Source organism: Leptonychotes weddellii, chromosome 7 (genome assembly GCF_054177405.1).
Source record: "Leptonychotes weddellii isolate Sample4059 chromosome 7, ASM5417740v2, whole genome shotgun sequence".
In the NCBI taxonomy this organism is placed as follows: Eukaryota; Metazoa; Chordata; class Mammalia; order Carnivora; family Phocidae; genus Leptonychotes; species Leptonychotes weddellii.
This window is the reverse complement of record NC_138375.1, coordinates 310,700-331,414: the sequence shown is the minus strand read 5'-3', so window position 1 is coordinate 331,414 and position 20,715 is coordinate 310,700. Positions and strand designations below refer to the sequence as shown.

General features: G+C 58.9%; 1 protein-coding gene across 2 annotated transcripts in view; it reads left to right on the top strand.

Annotated features, from left to right (window-relative positions):
- Positions 1-11,100: 11,100 nt before the first annotated feature.
- The window catches only part of SLC9A3 (solute carrier family 9 member A3), a 45,176-nt gene continuing 35,561 nt past the window's right edge, over positions 11,101-20,715 (top strand). For both annotated transcript variants that reach the window (XM_081825828.1, XM_081825827.1), the window contains exon 1: positions 11,101-11,366. In XM_081825828.1, coding sequence (XP_081681954.1) covers positions 11,153-11,366 — 214 coding nt within the window. In that variant the 5' untranslated portion in view covers positions 11,101-11,152. The remainder of the gene's footprint in view (positions 11,367-20,715) is intronic.

Here is a 20,715-nt window from a genome sequence, read left to right as displayed (position 1 = left end):
TTCCCCATCTGCGAAAAGGGAGGTGCAGTCCCTGGTTTCCGCTTCCCTCATTTTACAGATGGGGAGACTAAGGCAGAGAAAAACCACATGCCCAACTGCACCCACGAACCCCCATGAAAGCCTGTGCCATGGTGAGCAGGGGCAGCGAGCACCCAGCACATCTTGGTGCCAGAGACAGAGCAGCTGTGCTCCCAGAGCCCTGACGATGTCCCTGCAGAGGGCGCAGACTCACACTCACTGCCTTTGGGGACAAGCCCAGGGTTGCTGCCCCCTGGATGTGGGGCCGGCGAGGCCTGCACACATCTCAGCCTGGAGGAGGCGTCCGTGGAGAGACCCTGGCAAGGGGTGCTGAAATTGTGTGGGAGTGGCCCCAAGGGGACAGGTGGAGGCAGAGTGTCCCCAGCCACGGCCAACTCTGCACTCTTGCCACCTGGCGGCCCTGGTTCAGGACAGTCCCGTGGGACATGCATTCTGAGCCGCCCCTGGGGGCCTGGCTTATTCCCATCCCTGGCTTCCATGTCCTCTGGAATCCAACACATATCCCAAGAGGGTAGGGTCCCTATCAGGGCCAAGGCCGGGGAGTCTGGGGGCCTGGAAATGAGCATTTGGACAACAAAGGCCTGCCCCTCCCTCTGGCTCTGCCTCGACCTCTGACCCCTCCTTAAGGAGGCCAGAGGGCCAGTACATGCTCCCTAACCTCTCCTGGCCCTGTGGCCTTTGGTAAAATGCCTGGGTCTTTAGGGACCAGACAGCCTCTCTTGGGTCCTCTTCTTCCAGCGGGGCTGGGCTTCTCCAGAGCGCTCATTTCTGTTCTGGAGGTGTTTCTCACAAGCTCGGGTGAGTCTGGACCAACACAGGATGGCCCCCTGGATGGGGGTGATGCACTTATCAGCAGGACCAGGTTACAGGGGCCAGTCCGGGAAGGGAGTCCCCCTACCATCCCGAGAGAGGGTGAGATGCTCATCCCCTGCAGCACCCAGACCTTCCCTCCCAAGGCTGGCTCAGGCCCACCCAGGGCCAGGAGGCTCTAAAGGGTCTCAGGAGCCTGGGGGTCCCAGTGAGTAGCAGTGGAGTAGACTGGGTGGGACAGAGGCATGCCCAGGGCTGGGGGCCACCTCCTGCCCGGGCGCCGTCGAGTCGCCCACGCTGCCCCAGCCCCCACATGTGGGCCGGGTTAAGGACTGGACCAGAGACATGTGGGCAGCGGGCACAGGGCTCTCTCTGTCGCTGAGCCCAGCTGAGCTGAGCTGAGCATAAAAGCAAGTCCCTTTTTCCTAAAAGGCCTGGCAGGAGCGCCAAGCAGAGGAGTACAGACACTCGTGCGCAGCCCCCGACCATCCTCAAAGGAGGGAGCGAGCTGGTCCTCCTCTGCCCTTTTGATGAAGGAGGGCCAGCTTCTCTGGGGGCAGGAGGAGCCGGGCGTGTGTGCTGGGACCTTGACTCCGTGCCCCGGGACACCGAGTACCCCAGAAGCTGTTCTGGGCCAGCCAGGTCTTGCATGAGCAGCATTCCCATCTGAAAGGCTAATTTGTGTAAATGCTCTCCCCAGGAATGTGCCTTCCCCACCACACACACGGCACACATTCCTCTCTGTGAAAACTTTCCACTGTCAGGTGAGGGCTGCTGGGCCCAGGGGGCGGAAACCCCATGGTCATTCTCTGGGGGAGCCCCGCTCCCACACTTGTGCTGTCTTTGGGTTGAGGTAACACCCGAGGTCGTCAGAGCCCTTGGTGGGGAGGCCAGGGACAGAACTCCCTGACCATGGGGCCTGGGGTCACCCAGCCAGAGGGCCGCTTGGTCTGATGCTCTGAGGCCTGGCAAAGTCGCAGGGGCAGGGGGGCCGCAGGCTCATAATCAGTGGGTTTCTGAGCTTAGACTCCGGTCACTGAAGCCTCAGTCCCCACCGGAGTCCCCATGGGGCCCTGACTTGGGCTTACTGTGAAGCCCCCAAGGACAGGGACCCACAGTGGGGGCAGATGACGCTGGTGACGTGCTTCCCATGTGGCGGGTCCCATTGGGGCCAGTGACAGGTCTCCAGGGGCAGCGGTGACAAACCAGCCACCCTACCCACCCACTTGCCGAGGACAGCTCTCTGGGCTGTTGGCTGACCAGACTCAGGGTCTGCCGGCACTGTTCCGGGCAGGCCATGGTGCAGGCAAATCAGGTGGAAATGAGACATGAGTGGGGCCATGGGTGCCCCTCTGCACACCAGCCCCCGCCTGAGCCCTGGACAGAGGCAGCTCAGGGTCCAGCCCTGCTGCCCAGGGCCTGCCTCCCCACAGGCGCCCACCCCTCCCAGCTTTTCTAGCAGATTCTCCAATAGCAGAAGGGGGCAGGCTCATGATCCCCACCCCACCGCGAGGACACATCTCCACCTTGGCTCCTCTGTCTCCAGGCCCCCCAGGTCCCCCCGGCGCCTTCTGGGGTGCTTGAGCTCACTTTGAGACCTTCAGTTCTTCCTAAATCTGGAGCTTGCCAACCAGACCTTAGCCTTTGCTTACACTTAAGAATGTGAGTCGAAGGACAAATGCATGAAAATGTTAATGGCCAGTTTTCAGAGCATGCTAGTAGGAGTTCTACAGTTATTCCCATCAGCAAAACTGCCATTCTTTGTAGAAATCTCCCTGGATTCCTTTTAGAAGAAATGCTATCAGGAGTGAATAAGTTAACACAACTATGTCCAACCCCTGTGAATAGGGGCTCATCCCAAGAGCACCCAGAGCCCTTGGCTCGGCTATAAATGGCAGTCTCTCCAGGAACACAATGTGCATTGTGTTTCTCCCCGGCGGGCAGCACCCAGGCTCAGAGGCCCCGAGAGCCTCCTAAATCCTCAGCACACACCGTATCAGCCCTTAGACAAAGCCCAGCTGCCCCACTCACCCCTGTCCGGCTATTGTCATCAGCCTTTCAGGCTGTGTGTTTGCTCTGGGCCTGGCCTGATACTATTGATCGCCAGGTGAGGTGGGGCTCTGGGCTGGGCAGGGAGGGCATGGCTTTCAGGCCCCCAGGAACCTGGCCCACCTCCAGCAGCCTCAGTGGGAGCGCTGCAGACTTCTCATGCTGACATGTTAGCTGTGTGCTGCCCCTATTTGGCAGGTCCGAGGAGCAGGGAACAGGTTGGCACACCTGCCCTGGGGTTAGTCCCAGTTTCATGGACAGGGGCCCACTGTGGTACATGGCACGGGGTGCAGATGGGTCCGGCTTGGAGCCCTGCCCACTTCTGTGTGCTGCGGGGGGTGGCTGCCTAGCGGAAACTGAGGCTTGTCGATGTAAACAAGATCTCGCCCAAGGCAGGCGGGGCTCTGGGCCAGGTGAGGTCCCATATCAGGCTCCTGACCAGAGATACCTGGGGGCTTCCAGGCTCTTCTGGTCCAAGTGGAAAGTGGAGGGTGGGAACATCTGAGCTAGGATGGGGTAAGCAATGGCCTGATAATCCATTTCCTCCTTCTTCAGTAATGTCTACAGAGCCAGGGTGCAGAGGTCTTACAGGGCAGCCCTGATGGTGACAGGGCCCAGGTCCTGCTTCCTGCAGCGAAGGGCGAGAATTCAGGTGGGCGAACAGCAGCAAGAGAAAGATCACAGTCAGCCCCGCCACGTGCCCACTCTGAGCACAGGCCAGCCTTCAGAGCACAGCCCCCCACAGCCCTAAAACCCTGGATGCGTTTTCCTTATCCTACCAGAGGGCCTCCGTGCACAGAGAGGGTGGGGCGCTCCCCACTCAGCCACCTGCTCCTGAGTCTGCCCCCAGCTGCTCTGCTGGGGTGGGCTCCAAGGTCCTCAGCCAGCTCTCAGCCTCGGGCTCTAGGTGGAAGGACTGCTGCATGTCTTTAGGGGTGAATTCTCCCTCCCAGAGGGTGGGCTTGCAGGACCGGAAGGGGAGCCAGGAGCAAGTGTCCTAGAAAATGGGCAAGTCCACAGATGAGGCAGATCCAAAGGCTCTGTGTCCTGCCAGGACAGAGCCCCAGGGGGCCACTGGGCCTGAGAGGGAACCCAAGGAGAAGAGCGGCATGATCACTCGAGTGTGAGAAGCTCCTGGGACACCGTCGGCTGGATTCTGTATGAACAATGACTTGGAACCAAGTAGTGCGGGGAGGTGGGCAGGCCCGGAGCCCGGGAAGGACAGTGAGATCCACATGGTGACGGCCCCCTCCGGAGCTCCCCGCATCTGCAGGCTCACGACTCATCTTCTGACGCTTACAGACGGGGGTCCCCTCCCCACATGTGGACTGAGCAGGCGGAGGACAAGCACCTCAGTCCCAGCAGGTCTTGGCTGAAGGGAAGTGAATCCAAAAGGAACACACAGAGAAACTAACAACACCCAAAAGGCAGAGGAAAACTTTCGAGGACATTGGGACAGAGCGAGCTTGTTTTCCTTTGAGCTCAGACTGAGCAGGCATGAACACACCGGAGCTGCGTCCCTGGCAGGGCCTTGCGCCTGGCCTCCTGGGGGGCCCAGGCCTGCGTGTCGCGGGGCTGTTGCTGGTGTGGCACTAGTTAAGAATGGACGCCGAGGACCAGCCCTATCAGGCCTGATGAGAAAACAAAAACTGCACTTTAAACAGAAAGACGAATAGATTGAAGGCAAAAGAATGGGAAACGATACACCTTGCATGTATTAACCAAAAGAAAACCGGGGTGGCCGTATGAATATCAGAGCGGACTTTAGGCAAGAGTCTTCGAGATAGAAGGACATTCCACACGATAACGAGCCAGTTCACCCTGAAGACAGACCAATCCTGTTAACATAGCTTAAATCACAGAGAACAAAAGCTAACAAGCCTAGAATGACAAAGCCACCAGCAGAGAATATGATGTTAACGCGTCTCTTTACTACTGAAATTAGTACGAACGTATAAGATTTGAACAACACAATGAACCAGTTTGACCAAATGGACAAACATGGAGCCCCAGTCCCGACAACTGCAGAACACACATTCTTACCAAGAGCACATGGAATATTTACCATAATAGCCCAGATGCTAAATCACAAAGCAAGTTGTAACAGATGTAAAAGGACTGACGTCTTCCGCGGTGGAATTCTGTGGTCTCAGGGACAGGGGTCAGGAACAATCCAGAAGTGTCTGGAAATGAAGCAACACGCTCCTGAGTGACCCACGTCAAAGAAGAAATCACAATAGAAATCAGAGAATGTTTTGACGTGAAGAAGGAAAACCCAATATATTAAAACCACTGGAAGCACCAAAGTAGTTGTCAGAGGGGACTTTACACCTTCTTGGAAAATTCATGAATTTAAAAAACAGAAACACTGAAAGTCAATGACCGGAGCTTCCAGTTCAAGAAGCCAGAGAAACAACATCAAAATATGAGCAAAGAAGGAAAGGAAGAATAAATAAGTGTGTGAATCAGAGACAGAAATACAATAGAGAAAATCAGCAAAACCAAAATCGGGTTTTGTGAAAAGACTAATGAAGTTGGTGGACCTCCAGAAACACTGATCACTAATGAGAAGAAACAAGAGTGAACCGACATGAGGAATAGAGAAACATCACAGCAGAGTCTTACGGACACAAAAAGGGCATAACAAACTTTACATTGATAAACATGAAATTTTAGTTGAAATGGGCAAATCCCTTGAAAATAAAATTTACCAAAATGGATACAAAAGGAAACAAAAGTCTGAATCATCATGTATCTAATAGAGAAGTTAAATTCATAATTTAAAATCTTTCCAGTGTTCACTGGAGAATTCTCCTGTATCTTGCATATCTTTTGTTAGATTTTTTTCCCCACGTATTTTGAATTTTTGATGCTATGTAAATAGTGTTTTTAAATGAACTTTTGTTTTCTGAAAAGTTTGTGGCAGTGTATAGAAATAGAGCTGATTTCAGAATATTGATTTTGAAGCCAGCAGCTTTGGTGACCTGTCATTAATTCCAATACTCTGTCTCCAAGTCCCCTGGGTACTGCACGCAAGCCACAATCCCACATGCCCAGAAGGGTGGCTTTGTTCCTCCCTCCCCCATGGGTACTCCTGTCCTGTCCTTACCTGTGTTCCCTATGGACATCTGTAGATGCTATTGATCAGCTGAAGGAAATTTGCTTCCATTCTAAATTTGCTAGGAGTTTTCCTTCTTGTATGTGTTGTCTTGAGTGGATTTTCAATTTTACCAAAGGCTTTCTGCCTCTGTGGGTACATCATTGAGCTTTCTCCTTCAATGTGTTAACTGAGGGACCACAGGAGTGGCTTTTCCAATATTAAAGCCGCCTTTCTTCCCTGATGTGCTCAGCTTGCTGGGCCCCTGTTACCTTCCCTACATATTTCGGGTTCAGTTGTGAATCCTTGTGTTTGGGATGGTTCCAGTTTTATTCCCGAACAGGGTGAGTTTCTCAGCCTAGCTGGCAGGCCCCCGGGAGCAGACCACTTACCAGGCTCTGGGAGCTCTGAGCCTGTGACCCCATCTGATGGGTTTTTGTAGGGCCTCCAAGAGGAGCTCGGGGCCAGTGGTCTGCACTGGACCTCCAGCTGCAGGTGGCACGGGGTTCCATTGCCGCTTGTGGGGACGCAGCTTCAGGAGAAAGTCACAGCTGAGGGACAGCGCGAGGATGTCAGGGGGCACAGCCCATGGTAGGGCTCCCTCCTGGAATGGGGGTCTTGCTTCCAGAAAGAAGGGGGGAGCCTGAGACCCTGCAGAGGAAGAGGCAGGGCCCAGAGACGGGGCTCCCACGAAGGGGGTCACCTGTGTCCAGGGCTACCAGAATGTGGCCAGGGTCTGTGTGAGGTCAGTGGGCAGAGGGAGTGGGTGGGAGGCCAGGGCATGATCAGATGTGGCTGGGGGGAGGGGCTCCTCCAGGAGCACAGTGGGTTACCAGGAGCCCCTATCACAGAAGTTCCCTGGTGTCCCTAAGAGCCAAGCAGGGTGGTGTGGAGTGGGGTGTGGAGCAAGGCTGCTGGGTGCAGAGGGGGTCTCCAGCTGGGGAGACAAGAATATGGGACCCTGGTGGGGTTGGGGTCCTGGGTGGCACTGTGTGCCATCTGTGCTGGGCCCCCCCGCAGGAATGAGAAGGAGACCCAGCCAACAGTGTCCCCAGACGCTCCTTACCTGCGGGCTGGGCCTGAGGCTACGCAGGTCTAGGCTCACCTGGAGTCTCAAAGGGACCAACGGGCCAACCACAGAAGAGTGGCTGCTCCCATTTGTAAGAAATGCAATTTTAATGCAGCAATCACATAAGAAATGATAAATATGCCATTATGATGATTTTGGTTGGCTTCCAGAGGGGCTGCGTCTGTCTAAACAGCACCCGAAACACAGTAGGTGTTCAGCAAACAGATGAAGAGGGGACCGTGCAGAATCACTGGCTTGGAGGGTAAAAACACGGGTTTCCTTCCCCTCTTCGGGAAGAGCTAGTGTGTGATTCCTTGGGGTATAAAAGTAAGCTTGTGGGGGTGAGGAGGTGTGTGCAGCATTAAAGTCACATTAAATACTTAACGTCCACTTCTTGTATTGTCAGCAAAAGCACAAACAGACTCAAAACCTTTGTCTCTTTATGCATAAGATGTTTTCCTAAACCATATGAATGAAATTCACAACCAGAAGTTACGATGATGGACCGGACGTGACATTTTTCACTTCTGATTTCTTACTTTTGAAGTTCAGTTGCTCACAGCAGCTTAGGTAGAGTGCAGGGGTTTTTTGGACTGGTTACTTGCATTATTTTAACTGTTTTGAGTATGTCATATGGTCATGGCCCTTCTCTGGGTGCTAGGCGCTGAATTTGTATCCCTCAGAATTCCTAAGTTAACGTCCTAACCCCCACCGTGGTGGTATTTGGAGATAGGATCTCTAGGAGGTAATTAAGGTTCAATGAGGTCATAAGGGTGGGCCTGATCGAATGGGGTGGCCCTATAAGAAGAGGATGAGAGAGCTCTCCCTCTCTCTTCCCTCCTCCTTGCTCTGAGGACAGACCACTGAGGGCACAGCGCCCCCCCCCCATAAGCCACCAGAACTGGACTCAGTCAGAACCTTGCTCTTGGACTTCCAGCCACAACTGTGAAGAAATAGACTTCTGTTGCGTGAGCCCCCATTCGTGGCACCTGCTCTGGTGGCCCACGCAGACTAAGACAATGTACGTGCCGGCAAACCTACAGGTGACCCAGGCCACTGGGGAGGTGTGGGGAGGGGAGGAAGCACCTGATGGCGGGGCTGGGGAAGGCGATCATCTGATAGTCATACACACGCCGGGTCCCAAGGATGCGTCCCCAGACGGCCCACCACACACGCACACGCCCAGGCCCCCAGGTGCACGTGGCCTCGCGGTTGTGTGAGCTGCGCACAGCACGACTCTGAGGGGCACCGTTCGCAGTTCTGCCGGGTGTGGATGGCAGGCCTGCAGCTCTGCGTGAAGCCACATCTCAGTCAGAGGCAGAGAGGCGTGGGGCTGCCCACCCGCCCCGTGGCCCCTGTCCACGGGGGGGCACTGACGGAGAAGTGGGCCAGCCAGGGGTGGGTGTCAGGAGGCAAGGCGCTCCACTTCCCCAAGCGCACTCCCGCGTGTAAGGGAGGCTCAGGCAGAGGCAGCCTCTGGCCCAAAGCTTTTCAGGAGTGCAGGCACTCATCCTACAAGTGCCCACAGATCCTGCCACGTAGCCCCGTAAGTTCGCACCATTTCAGGGGCTTGCTTCGGACTCTCCATTGGGCACCCCTTTTCCTTGTCCCTGGGCATCTTCCGGCCAGCTCTGCAGCACAGCGCCTGGGGGACATTCACCAGCACCCACGTTCAGACCGGACCCATGAGTCCACACGACGATGTTCAGCTCTCCTGCCCTTTGAACCACTTCCCGGGCCTCAGATGCAGCCCCTCGCAGGAGAAATGGCGTGAGCTCTTAGGACAAACTCCTGATGAAAACCCCAGAGGGTGGAGTGACCAGATGTTCTGGTGGGAACTTGGCCTTCCTGTGGAATGCAAGGACACCATCTTCAAAGAGACACTCCTCCTAAAGGCTTCACTCAAGAACCATGAGGAAAGAACAGAGAAGTGTGTCTGGGCTGGAGGTAACCCAATCTTGTCCCACTGGCACTCTCTCTGGGACAGGAGGCTGAGAATGGTGCTGGGGAGAGAAACAGAGACACAGCTGAGCTGGAAGCAACCCCACAACCGTTCATGGCCCTCAAGGCCACCCCAGCAGCCAGTCACACCCTCCTATTGTTGGACACTGTGCCCAGCTCATTCCAGCCCCCCTCCGCTTGAGCCTGGCCCTCCTCCCTCTACCGAGGATCCCTGCACTATCGCAGAGGCCCTTTCATCTGGACAGTCCTCCAAGGACACCCAGGGAGGACTGGAGTCCTCTGCAGCATCCTCCCATAAGGTCACCCAGACGTTCAGTGCTCAGCCACCCTGCCAGTTCGCCCAGCTGGGCATGATTTCAGTGGACTCTACTACACAACTGACAATCACCTCCCACCAACAAGAAACTGGGGACAGAACCCAAGGAATAAAGCCGTCCAGCTCAGCTCCGTCCAGCTCCAATCTCCTGGCACCCTGACCTACGTTCTGATATTAGAAGATGCATCCATCTGTCCACCCACCCACCTGCCCACCTACCCCTATGTCCACCCACCCACCTGCCCCCCACCTGCCCACCCACCCCTATGTCCATCCACTCAACCAATTTCCCCTGAGTGTTCCTGGATGCCAGGTGCCATTTCAGGAAGGGGGATGCAGCCATGAGCCTTGTGGGCCTTGTGGAGCCTCTCACTCATGGAACAGACATTCCCACGGACAGGACAATCATCAGTCAAACTGAGTGGATGGCAGGTCAGAAGACGTGGAGGAACACAGCCAGGAGGGAGGGGAGCTCAGATGTCACAATTGTGAGCTGAGAGATCAGCTATGGGACAAGGACCTTGGGAAGTGGAGGGGGTGCAAGTTCACAGGTCCCCAGGAGGGCAGCTTGGAGGTAAGAGAGGGACCTGAATCATGGGGGGACTGGGCCTTCCCTCTGAGCTGGAGGCTCGCCAGGAGAGCCAGACAGGGCAAGTAGAGGGGATGCAGGTGAGAGGTCTTTGCCACAGCCCCGTGGTGGCTGGACCTGCTGAGCAGGGGCTGGGCTTCCTTTGTATTTTGAAGGTGGAGCAGACAGCTGGAAGATGGAGCTGCCCGGTGCTGAGGCTGCAGGGTGGGCTGGGGAGGGGAACAGAGGGGGCATTTGCCTTGTCAAATCTGAGGTGCCCAGGTGAGCCATCATAGGGGACAGGGCAGGCAGGAAGGGTTATGGGCGGACCTCCTGCTTGGACCTCACTGGCGGCCAAGCCCTCAGGTAGAAAGCGCATTCCACTCTGAGCCCGGGCAGCTGGCTCCAAGGTCAGGGGTGGAGGGTCCCTCACGGAAGGAACGGGGGCCACCGCACAGGGGAAGGGCAGAATGCCTTAGATTCTGCACCGCCCCTGGTTTGGAGGGAGAGAACCTGGTTTCTGACAAGTTGTTTCATCCTGTTACGAAATGCAGGTGTGTGTTGAAAACATAGCTCCAGGCTTTGGGGCTGGCCCCCTCCTGGACCCTCCAGCCTCTAGCGGGGTCAGCAAGCCCCGCATCCTGTGTTTATGGATAAGCAGCGGCTTGGGTCAAGCTGTCCCAGGCAACTCGGGACCTGAGCGAAGGCCACTGAGGGGCGCCCGAGGCACCTGCCGCCCACCATCCCTCAGCCAAGCCAGCAGGGGCCCCGGCGCTGCGATCCACCCCCTAGCGAGGCGGTTGCGCATCGTCGCGCGGCTTCGCAGAAAACCCCCCCCGCCCCCCCGCTCCGCCCCGGCCTGCGCCCTCCAGCCCCGGGCTCCAGCACTCGGCGGGCCGGTAGGGGAGGGAGATGGAGGGGACCGAGCGCCGACGTAAGGAGGTGAGGTCAGGGCGACCGGTCGGCCCGGGGTGGGCGTGTGCAGGCTAGGCGGGCGTGCCGAGAGCGTGCGGCGGTATCCGCGCTCGCGTGAGCGCAGCGGGGGCGGAAAAGCCCCGCCCCGGGGCTGCCGGATTAAAGGCCACGCAGGCGGGCGGGGACCGGGACAGCCGCCCGCACCCGGAGTGCGCTGGGCTCCCCGAGGGTCCCGCACGTCCAACAGCTCCGCGCAGCGCGTCCCGCCGAGCGCAGCAGCACCCACACGCCATGAGCGTCCGCACAGGGCGCTGAGCCGTGGCTGAGATGTTGGGGCGCGGGGCTCGGGGCTCCGATTGGGGGTTGCTGCTGGCGCTGCTGCTGGCGCTGGGCGTGCTGCCGCGGGTGCGGGGCGTCGAGGAGCCTGGCAGCGCCCACGAAGAGAGCCAGGGTTTCCAGGTGGTCACCTTCAAATGGTCCCATGTCCGGGACCCGTACATCATCGCGCTGTGGATCCTCGTGGCCAGCTTGGCCAAGATCGGTAAGAGGCCCGGGGCTCGATGGGTCTCGAGGTCATGGCCCCGCTGCGACTTCTCCTTCCACTTGCCCCCGCCCGGCTCGCGGGGTCTGCGCGGCCCCGCCTGCGCCCCCGGGTACAGAGCGGCGCGCCCGCGTCCGCCCTCCTCGGGGTCTCCGCGGGGCCCGCGATCTTCCCCGTCCGGCGCTAGCTGCCCCGCAGCCGGGCCTTGGAGCGCCGCTGCCAGCCCCCGGGAGTCAGGCCTTCGGCCTGAGCCGGCAGGCAGAGCGAGGCGCGGACTGCGAGCCTGGCCGGGCCCGGAGCGGCCGTGCCGGTCGCCGAGGGTGACGCGATCCTGGCCAGGCGGGCGCAGCCTCCGGAGCTCCGCGCGCGCCGGGCTCCTGGGTTTGGAGTCCGGGGCTCCCGTCTGCTGCACCCAGGCCTGCAGATGTCGCGAGGTGCTCCTGCCCTGGGGCGCCCTCAACCAGGTGTCCTGTCTGCGGGCTTTGGGGGCTGTTCCATGCCGGGAGAAAGAGCAGGTTCTTGCCATCAGCACGGCAGGGATATTTGGTTCTCAGCGCAGAAAGAAACACCGTGCCACTCAAGATTCAACCCAGTAAAATCCTATTCATAGGAGCAATTTTTCCATTGACAGTGTTTCTCTTTTAAAAAATCCTGGTCTGTCAGATTTCTCTTAACTTGCTCCAGTGAGCCAGCAAGTGGGAACCGCAAGCAACTCCCGGGCAAGGTGATGGGAAGGTCAGCCTTCCTAAGAGCGTATGAGGACCGGAGTTTCAACATGTCGGTCCACCACGGAGGGTCTTCCGGAGGTGGTGGAGAGATGGTGGCCTGTGTGACTTACCAGGTGGAGCCTGGGGGGAGGGTGAAGGTGGGGGTCTGAGGACACCCTCCCCAGGGAAGGGCAGGAGGCAGGGACTTGGGGATGGGGAGGGACACTGCAAATTGGCGAGGGCCCCTCCTGGGGCATTAGGCTCTGACATGTTCAGCAGGACAGGAGGGTCAGGCTCTGGGGAGAACCTACTAGAGAATTTGGGGCCTGGGGTTTGGGGTGCCTGGAGCGCTGGTGGCGCTTGGATCCATTGTGTCCCGGTCAGCACCGCCTGCTCTCTGTCCTGCTCTGTGTCCTGCCTCCCTGGAGGTCCCTCTCATTTCTGCTTTCTGGTTGTTGAAGGCACTCGCCATCCCTCTGCCTCCTCCTCTTTCCTCAGACGGCTCTTCATGTCTGTCCCTGGCCCCAGCTGGCTGTTTGGTCTCATGCTCACTCTGTCCGCACTCAGTTTTCTGGGGTTTTGTGATACCAGGGGTAAAACTCCAGCACCCACGTGAAGTCTCATGTTGTGTCTCTTCCGAACACGTCTGCCATGGCGGAATGGCTGACACTTTCCCCCGGACAGGTCCAGCCCCAACCTGGGGCTCTGAGAGCCCTGTCCTGATACCCACACTGGAGTGACCCGTTTCTGGTGGGGGGTGGGGCTCTTGTCCTCTGCCACCTTCTCTCTCTTGTGAAACCACCATAAGAGTGATTGGTGCAGGGTGAACCCGTGACACTCTGGGGGTCCACACCTAGGACATGGAGCACCCTTCTCTTGTAAAGCAGATGTGTGCTTTCTTTGCGAGCTGGGGCCTCTCCTAGTCCCGCCCCGACATCCAGACATGGAGCCTGGCATCTGAAGTTCCGGTGACAGCCACCAGTGCTCCCTCTGGTCAGTAGGACCTCAGGGGAGAGACTGCGGAAAGGCTGGTGCACTGACCTGAGTGTCTGCCTGGCCCCAGAGTGTGTTGTTCACCCAGGAAGAGCCATGTCCCTGCAACACCTCGGACTTGTCCTGAGGGCGCCTTCTCCAGGGTGGGGTGGCCACCCGCTCCGCCAGCTCTGTGTCCTGGTCAGGGCAAGCCCAGAATCCGTTTTCTTACCCACACTTATTTAAAAAGGCTCGCTATATATCTGCATTCCATTGCTGTCATCTGGGATTACTGACTCCCCTTGAAGGGGCAAGAGTCAAGCCTTGGTGGAGACTTTGGGGGGTTCTCAGGGCAACATGGCAAGGACCCTAAGGGAAGACCCATGGGGCTGACACAGCCGCACCTGCAGAGCCCTCCTGCTCTGGGCTGAGCCCTGCCCTGACTCTCCTATATTTGGAGGTTCCCACTGTGATGGCATTGTGGTCTCACGAGGGAACAGGCAGCACCTCAGAGAGACTCACTCTCCCCATCTGAAAAAGTAAGTCAGGACTCTCCCCACACCCAGCCCCACTCCCAGCCTCCCCCTCCCCGTCCCTCCCTCGCGCTCACCACTTCACTCCCAGACCCTGCAATCTGCTGCACTGACCCTGCCCAGGTCCCCAAGGTTCTCCTGGTGGCTCAGTATGGGCCTCAGGTGACACCTACCTCTGCCATTTCCTCTGCAGCCCCCCACCCCCTTCCACTCTGGCCCTTTCCCCATCGCCCCTCAGCTGTCCCTCCTCCATCCACCTTGGAACCCCACCCCCTGCCGTCTCTCAGCCTTCCAGACCTTAAAACCAAACCAAACCTTAGCAAACAAGCCAGACCCCCCTACTCCTGTTCAGCCCCACAAACCAAGAGTTGCAACAAAGCACTCACCTCATCTCCGTGGTCTGCCTGCACTTCTGACCAGACCCAGTGACCTGGAGCTCCACCCCTCCCCACCCCCAGGATCCATTGTTCTCCACAGTGACAAGCAGAGATCTAACAGGTCAGGGTTACACCCCAGGGGTTCCCCAATGCCTAGCCCACCGCCCTGCCTGAAGGTAGGAAACCCTCTGCCATGTGGCTCCTCCCCCTTCCTGCCCCACAGACCTGGCTCCCAGACCCCTCCCTGTGCAGCGAACCCTAGCGCCCCTTCTCACAAGCCCCCACAAAGCACTCCCCCACACACCTTCACCTGTATCTGGGTGCAGCCTGGAGGCCACGTGGCGGTGTGTCCGGTCTGTGCATACATGAGGGGAAGGCATGGATCCTGGTGTTCTTCCTTCTTGACCCCACAGTCCAGGGTTCATGCTCCTGAACCTCTTTGGCCCCTTTCATCTTTTAAAATGGTCAGGCTATTTTGCTTTCAAGGCACAGAAACAGAAGAAAAGCAGGTTTCTATGCATTTCCAAGCACTTGCCAAATGTCTTACCAGTGGCTTCAAGTGCTCATTTTAGTCCACATCCCACCTTGCGCTGCAGAGGTCAGATTTCTTCCAGCCACGTATAACCTGCCGTGGACCCTCAGACAAATGTGTTGAGGCAGCTTCCCACCTCAAGCAGCTTGGGACAGAGAAAGACCAGAGGGCAGGGTCATGGCCACCAGCAAGTTGGCCCAGGAGTCTGGGTTCACCACTGGAAGCAGCACTTCTGCACGGATGAGAAAGGAGTGGCTGCTGAGCCCCTGGACCCCAACCCCTAAGACCCCGTGCCTGGGGCTCAGCAAAGGACTTATTGTAAGCATTTGGGACTCCAGGGGCCCCCTGCCTGTTACTGTATCTTTAGGAAATTCAGAAGGCCAGGGAGCCCACCCATAGGTGGAGCCTGCTGGACCGGAGAAGTTGAGGGCCCTCCTGCAGTGGGATAGTCTCTGTCCCCGAGTGGGGGTATAGTTCCTTCCTCTGGGCCCTTGGGGATTCCTGAATCTGCAGCTTCCCGCACCAGGGTCCCTTTGGGCCTTAGGCCAGCCTGGGCTTTCTCCTCTTAATTGTGTTCTCTCTCCTCAGACCCTCCTTGGGGACCAAAGGCTGGGCCGGCACCAGGCTCAGTGGCCCACATTGGCCGTGCAGGGGTCGTGAGGCTGTGGAGCACTGGGTGAAGGGCCCTCCTGGGGGTAGGGATCCAGGCAGCTTCTGGAGACAGAGCTCCGGGGGTGGCAGGATTATAGGACAGTACTTCTGGGGGAAGAGGGAGGTTAGAATGTTGAAGCCAGAGGAGGCCGAACCAGCACAACCACAGACCCTGGAGGACTTTGATCTCTACCCAGAGTGGCACAAAGGGGAGGGACTTGAACAGACCTGGGCTCTTAGACTATTACCTTGGTCGTAGGGCAAAGAATGGACAGGAGGGGCACCAGAGGGGATTCTGGGGGAGGGGTAGTTCTAGGTTGACAGGGTCTTTTTATTGCCAGGCATTAGGTAGGGGATTCCAGGGGACAGACGTGGCTCAGCTGTCAGCTGACATCCCAGTGGGTCCAGGGTAGAGGTGGACACTGGGTCGGATCGGGGAGGAGCCTCCTGAGAGGGTGGGAGCGGTGAGGGGGGTCGAGATCCTGCCCAGGAGGAAGCCTGAGCCATAGGGAGAGCCCTGGACAGAATGGGCTGCAGTGGCAGAGGCCAGGGTGAGGGGCAGTGTCGGTGTGGGTGGGCCGTAGGACACCCAGTCTGGGGACATGTCTTGGAAGTGGGCTCATGGCGCTGATGGGCTGGAGGTGAGGGCGCCCCTGACGTGGGCCGGCTGGGAAGTGGTGGGTTCACTCTCTGAGCCTGAACGTCTCTGCTCTCTCCACCACGGCCTCTCTTGGGAAAGGGGCAGCCCGGGCTCACACCCCACCCACTCAAACCGGGTGGAAACACCCCAGGAGGACCCCAGTGGCTGATGGGCCCTCTGGCTTGGAAGGCTGGGGGCTCAGGGGTGGTGGCGAGGTGGTCTTTCCTGGTCGCCTCCCCCGGTGCCCTTGGGGCTTTGCAAGCCCTTGTCACCCCTGGTCTTAGGGGAAGAGCACCCGGGGGGGGGGCCCAGGGCCAGGTGTGCGGCGTCCGGAGCCTCTGACCCGCGCTGTGCCTCCATGGGAAGTGCCTTCCCCTAGTTATGCTCCAGGCAGGGTGCCGCCCTGGGATCGTGTCTTTGACGTGCCACTGCTGGCTTATCAATCCAGTCTCTCGAGCCTCCGGACCCTGTGTTCCTGGGCCCCAATTCTTGTTGCTTCCAAAGCCCCTTCCCATCATTGTGATTGTGCCCTTGATGGGGGCGCGTGGACCAACGGCCTGGGACATCCCTAGCACTCCACCCACACCCTCCGCTGTGTTACCCAGGGCACCCGGACCCCCACCTAATCTGTGTATTTCTCTGAGGTACAGCCGTGGGGGCTGGGCATCTGGCCCAGGCACGTTCCCAGGCTGTGGGGGAAGCCATGGGGTGGTGTTTACCTCCTGGGGTTAAAACCAGAAGCTTCTGGTTTTGACTTAATGTGCTCTGGTCCTAGGACCAGGAGCCCCTAGTGCTGAGCCTCACCCTTGTCCTGCTCTTTCCTGTGGGTTCCTGGGCACTCTCCATCATGCTCTCCTGCCTGCTTCCACTGAATTTCCCTTACTCCCCTCGAAGGAATGCATGAGGAGATCTGGAAAAAGATGACCTAGAAGGACAGCGTGAGCAACAGGAGTCCCCAGTAGGCCCCATCCTCCCAGGGGTAGATGAGTCAGTGGGCCCTAGTGGACCCCCAGTCCTGGCAGGACAGATGCAGTCAGTGGGCCTGGAGTTAAGACCCATCATCCAAAGCCTAGAACCAAGGGCCCTTCCAAGAGCCTCTACCATGCTGAAGGTGTAAAGTCTCACTTTTTGGGAAGGCCCATGGGGGAATTAGCCACAGGCTGTGAACAAGCCATAGGCATTTGGAGCTCAGGTATCACACGGAAATATCCCAAGGAAAGAGGGGCAAAGGTTGGGATGTGCTGTTAGCCTCCAGTCCTGCCTGCTCATGGAAGGGACTCCCCAGGGAGGCTTTGCCTGGGCCAACTTCCTGTAAGTGGAGAGAGTCTTGGTGTTATTCCCAAGGTTCCAAGCCCCAGTGCAGGGCCTGGACCCAGGTCAGCCTCTCCAGGGAACGCTCAGTGCTCTGTGACCGCGGTCGCCTGAGACCTGTCTCTGTGCCTTCCTGACCTGGCCTGCATTCAGCCCCACACTTTATTTCTTGGCAGATGTGTCAGGACACCCCCCTTCCCCATTCTTGCCCCTCGAGGAAGGAGCTGTGGTTTCCTCTGTGTCCCTATGGGTTGGAGGAAAGATTTCCTGCCACACCTGCCAGGTCCCTGAGCTGGGGTCTGAAACTTGGGTGTGTCTGAAGTTAGGGTTCCCATCTATGCATTTCCCCCAGTGTCCGAAGCCCATCTGGCAGCGAGTTTTACCTGGAGCTGTACACTGGGGGGTGGGGGTGGCACTCAGGCAACGAGGGATGGGACTGACCAAGGTCTCTCTGCCACTGTCCGTCCCCTGCCCTGCCTTGGCACGTGCTCACGGCTTCCCTCAGAGAAGGGCTCCTTGGCTCTGGCTTGCTGGGTCCCGGGACGGGCCTCTTTCCAGGAGCACAGGTCCCCCGGCTCCAAGTCCATCTGCTGGCCGCTCTCAGGCACTGGGTCTGAGTCTCCAGGTCTTGGGTGCTTGGCTTGAGCAGAGCCTGCTGACCCAACCTGTCTGCACTGCGGAGCCCGGACTGGGTGGTTTCCTGCTTGGGCCATGGGAGCACAGCTGGGGTCCCTATTCTCTGCACCAACGAGACCTCTGGGGCCGCTTGGGTGCTTCACTGGGCGGCTCTCTGCCCCCACCCTGTGCCTGCACCTTCGCTCCTACCCTGCCTTCCAGCCCTCCTTCCTGACCTTACTTATCTCCCACCCCCTTCCCTATCTCTCCTTCATACCTTTGTCTTCTGTCTCCTCTCTCTGCTCAGGCCGGCGGAGAAGGGGTGCTGAGTGAGCCCAGGTGCTACCCTGGCCCCTCCCCACCCCAGCCCTGCCTGCAGAGCCTATGGGACTGGGGGATGGTGAGCGCCAAGGGCCTCTGGGCTGGGGGGCAGGTACACCATTAGTGAGGGGGGAGGCGGCAGAGGGACCGGTGGGGCAACAGAGGCCCAAGGGCAGTCGGGACAGGGAAGCAGGACGGCCCCGTGGGTGCATGGTGGGCTCCCACCCACGCTGGCGTGGCCTTGCCCTGTGTGGCTTTCCCCAGACTCCACCCCGTCTTGCAAGCCCACCCCCGCTCCCGAGGACCCGAGGTCAGTGAAGGCAGGGCTGTCTGGTTTGTGCCGTGCCCTCCGTGCCTGGCACCCGGCCTGCCCGCGCTGCTCTCGCCGAGCTGCATGGATGGGTGGGTGGGAGCCTGAGCACAGCCCTGAAGGCCTGCTTCTCCTCCATCTGTAAGCTTCATCCAGACCATGTAGGCTCTGGGCCTGGGAAGAGACTCCGTACCTGAATTCTTTCCCCGACTGCCACACAGCCTCCTGGGAGCGCCGCACCCGCAGACAACACCCTTCACGGGGGGCAGACCCAGACAAGCAGGGCCAGCATCTGCCCAGAGCACCCAGGGTGTGTCGGGCTGAGGGTGGGGAGCACCTCACCCACGCAGCGCTCACCTGGACGGGCCGGGTCCCCAGGAGAAGCTGTGCTCACCCCCGCCAGGCCTGGCTCAAAGCATGCTCCACCACCAGCCAAAATCTGCTGCCAATTCGTCCCCAGCCATGCCTTCTGGAACAGGACACCACAAATCCCCCGGGTCCCAGCGCACCGGCTCCAGAGACTCGGGTGCCTACCCGCATGGCTGCCGGCTCACACGCTCCTGTGCTGAGCCTGGAACTTGGGTCCCAGGCAGGTCAATACCATCAGCGCAGGGACCACTGTTGGGGGCATGACTGATTTACTTAATGCGGTCTCCAAGCGCTTGAGTTTTAGCAGCTACCTCTCTGGCTGCGGGGGGAGTGCTCCCCAGTTCAGTGCTCACTTCACAAACATCAGTGCCACCCAGCGCCGAATGCTGCTCTGGGCCACGGGATGCAAGTGCCACGGGACAAGTGCAGGTGCCACGGGACGCAGGTGCCACGGGACAAGTGCAGGTTCCTGGGGGGGGCAGACAGATGAGATCATGCTGCAGGATACATGGCGTCATGTACTGTAGTGAACAACAAATGAGGCTGAGTGCACATTGTGCTGCCCCCGCCTGGAGCCGCCGCCCTGCTGGCCCTGCCCTGCCTGCCACACACCGCCTGCTAGGGTGGCCATGGGTGTTTGTGCTGGTCACTCTCTAGGTCATGCAAGATGCCCCAGTTGGGTCAGGGGTCCGGCCTGGACCTTGGCCTCACACTGGCCTTCCCATGGAGCTGGCTGTGTCTCGAGTCCACACCTACAACCCAAGTGTTCATTCATCAGTTCTAGAAGGAATTGAGAGCCCCATGGTTTGCTGGACACAGGGGGTCAGAGTCCAGGCTGAGGAGTCAGACTGTGGCCGGGGTGTAGGCTTCCCATCTGGGGCACAGTTGAGATGAGCCACACAGGGAGGGAGGGGGGCAGCCAGAGTGAGAGGGGCTGGGGGGAGGTGGTCCACGGGGAGGCACCAGCCCAGGGGGCCCCCGTGGGGCTCAGGGCCACCGGGCTGCAATGGCAGGTGGCTAGGGCTGACGATGGAGGCTGGGGGCCTGCTGGCAGGTGTGGACTGTTCGGGTGGGGGTTGAGCCAAGTCACTTCCCAGGTTCCCCTCACCCAGTGGAACGCTCTGCTCCAGGCACAGGTGTGTCAGCTCTGGGAGGCATCCAGCGAGCCCCCGCCGGGACCACCAGCCTCTGGGGGCAGGGACAGCCCAGTGCTCGGGGAGGAAGGGTGCAGGGCTGCGTGGGGGAGGGCTGGGTCCTGTTTCTCCCTTTCCTGGGTGAATCAGGAAGCCTCAGTGAATTTACCACCTGCCGAGCTATCATGCTAAAGTCCAACTGCTTGTGAATTCTCAGCTGGGGAAGGGTTTCTTCTTGCAAAGGCAAAATTGGAAGTTGGAAATACTTGTTTCTGACAGCTTGTGGAACAACACAGAAGGTGGAAGACCACCAGCTCCCAGGGGTTCTGTCTCTTCGGGGATTTAACAAGCCCTGGCTGTTGGGGTGCCGTGGACCTTGGTCCCCCTTAGCCCTCACATGCTGGTTGCTCAGTGCAGGTCACCTTCAGCCCACTAGCTAGACATGGACCCGAACAAGACAGCACTGCAGGAGGGGGACCCCAGGTGCACATTGCACCTCATGTCCACGTGCAGGTGCGCGTGTGTGCACTGCCCCGTGTGAGGGCTCCACCTGAGGTATGAGGGTTTTGCAGCCTGTGGCTGAAGATCTGAAATCTATTCCCCACATGAGGTCGTGAGGTACCCTGTGAGCCTCCGTAGCACCAACACTCCCTACGGAGGTTCAGGGAGGAGTGGACAACCCGGCAGGTGCTCAGGGGACATTGGGCGAATGGCCGAGTTATCGTCACCCCCCACACACATGGTCCAAGGGAGTGTCTCCACACTGGCTGTCAAGCCCTGGGCACAGAGTCTCAAGGGAGGCTCCCTGCCCAACCCCCACAGGGCAGCTGGGCTCCCAGGGGAGTGGGCTGAGGAAGGGGGTGTGGGAGGGAGCCGAA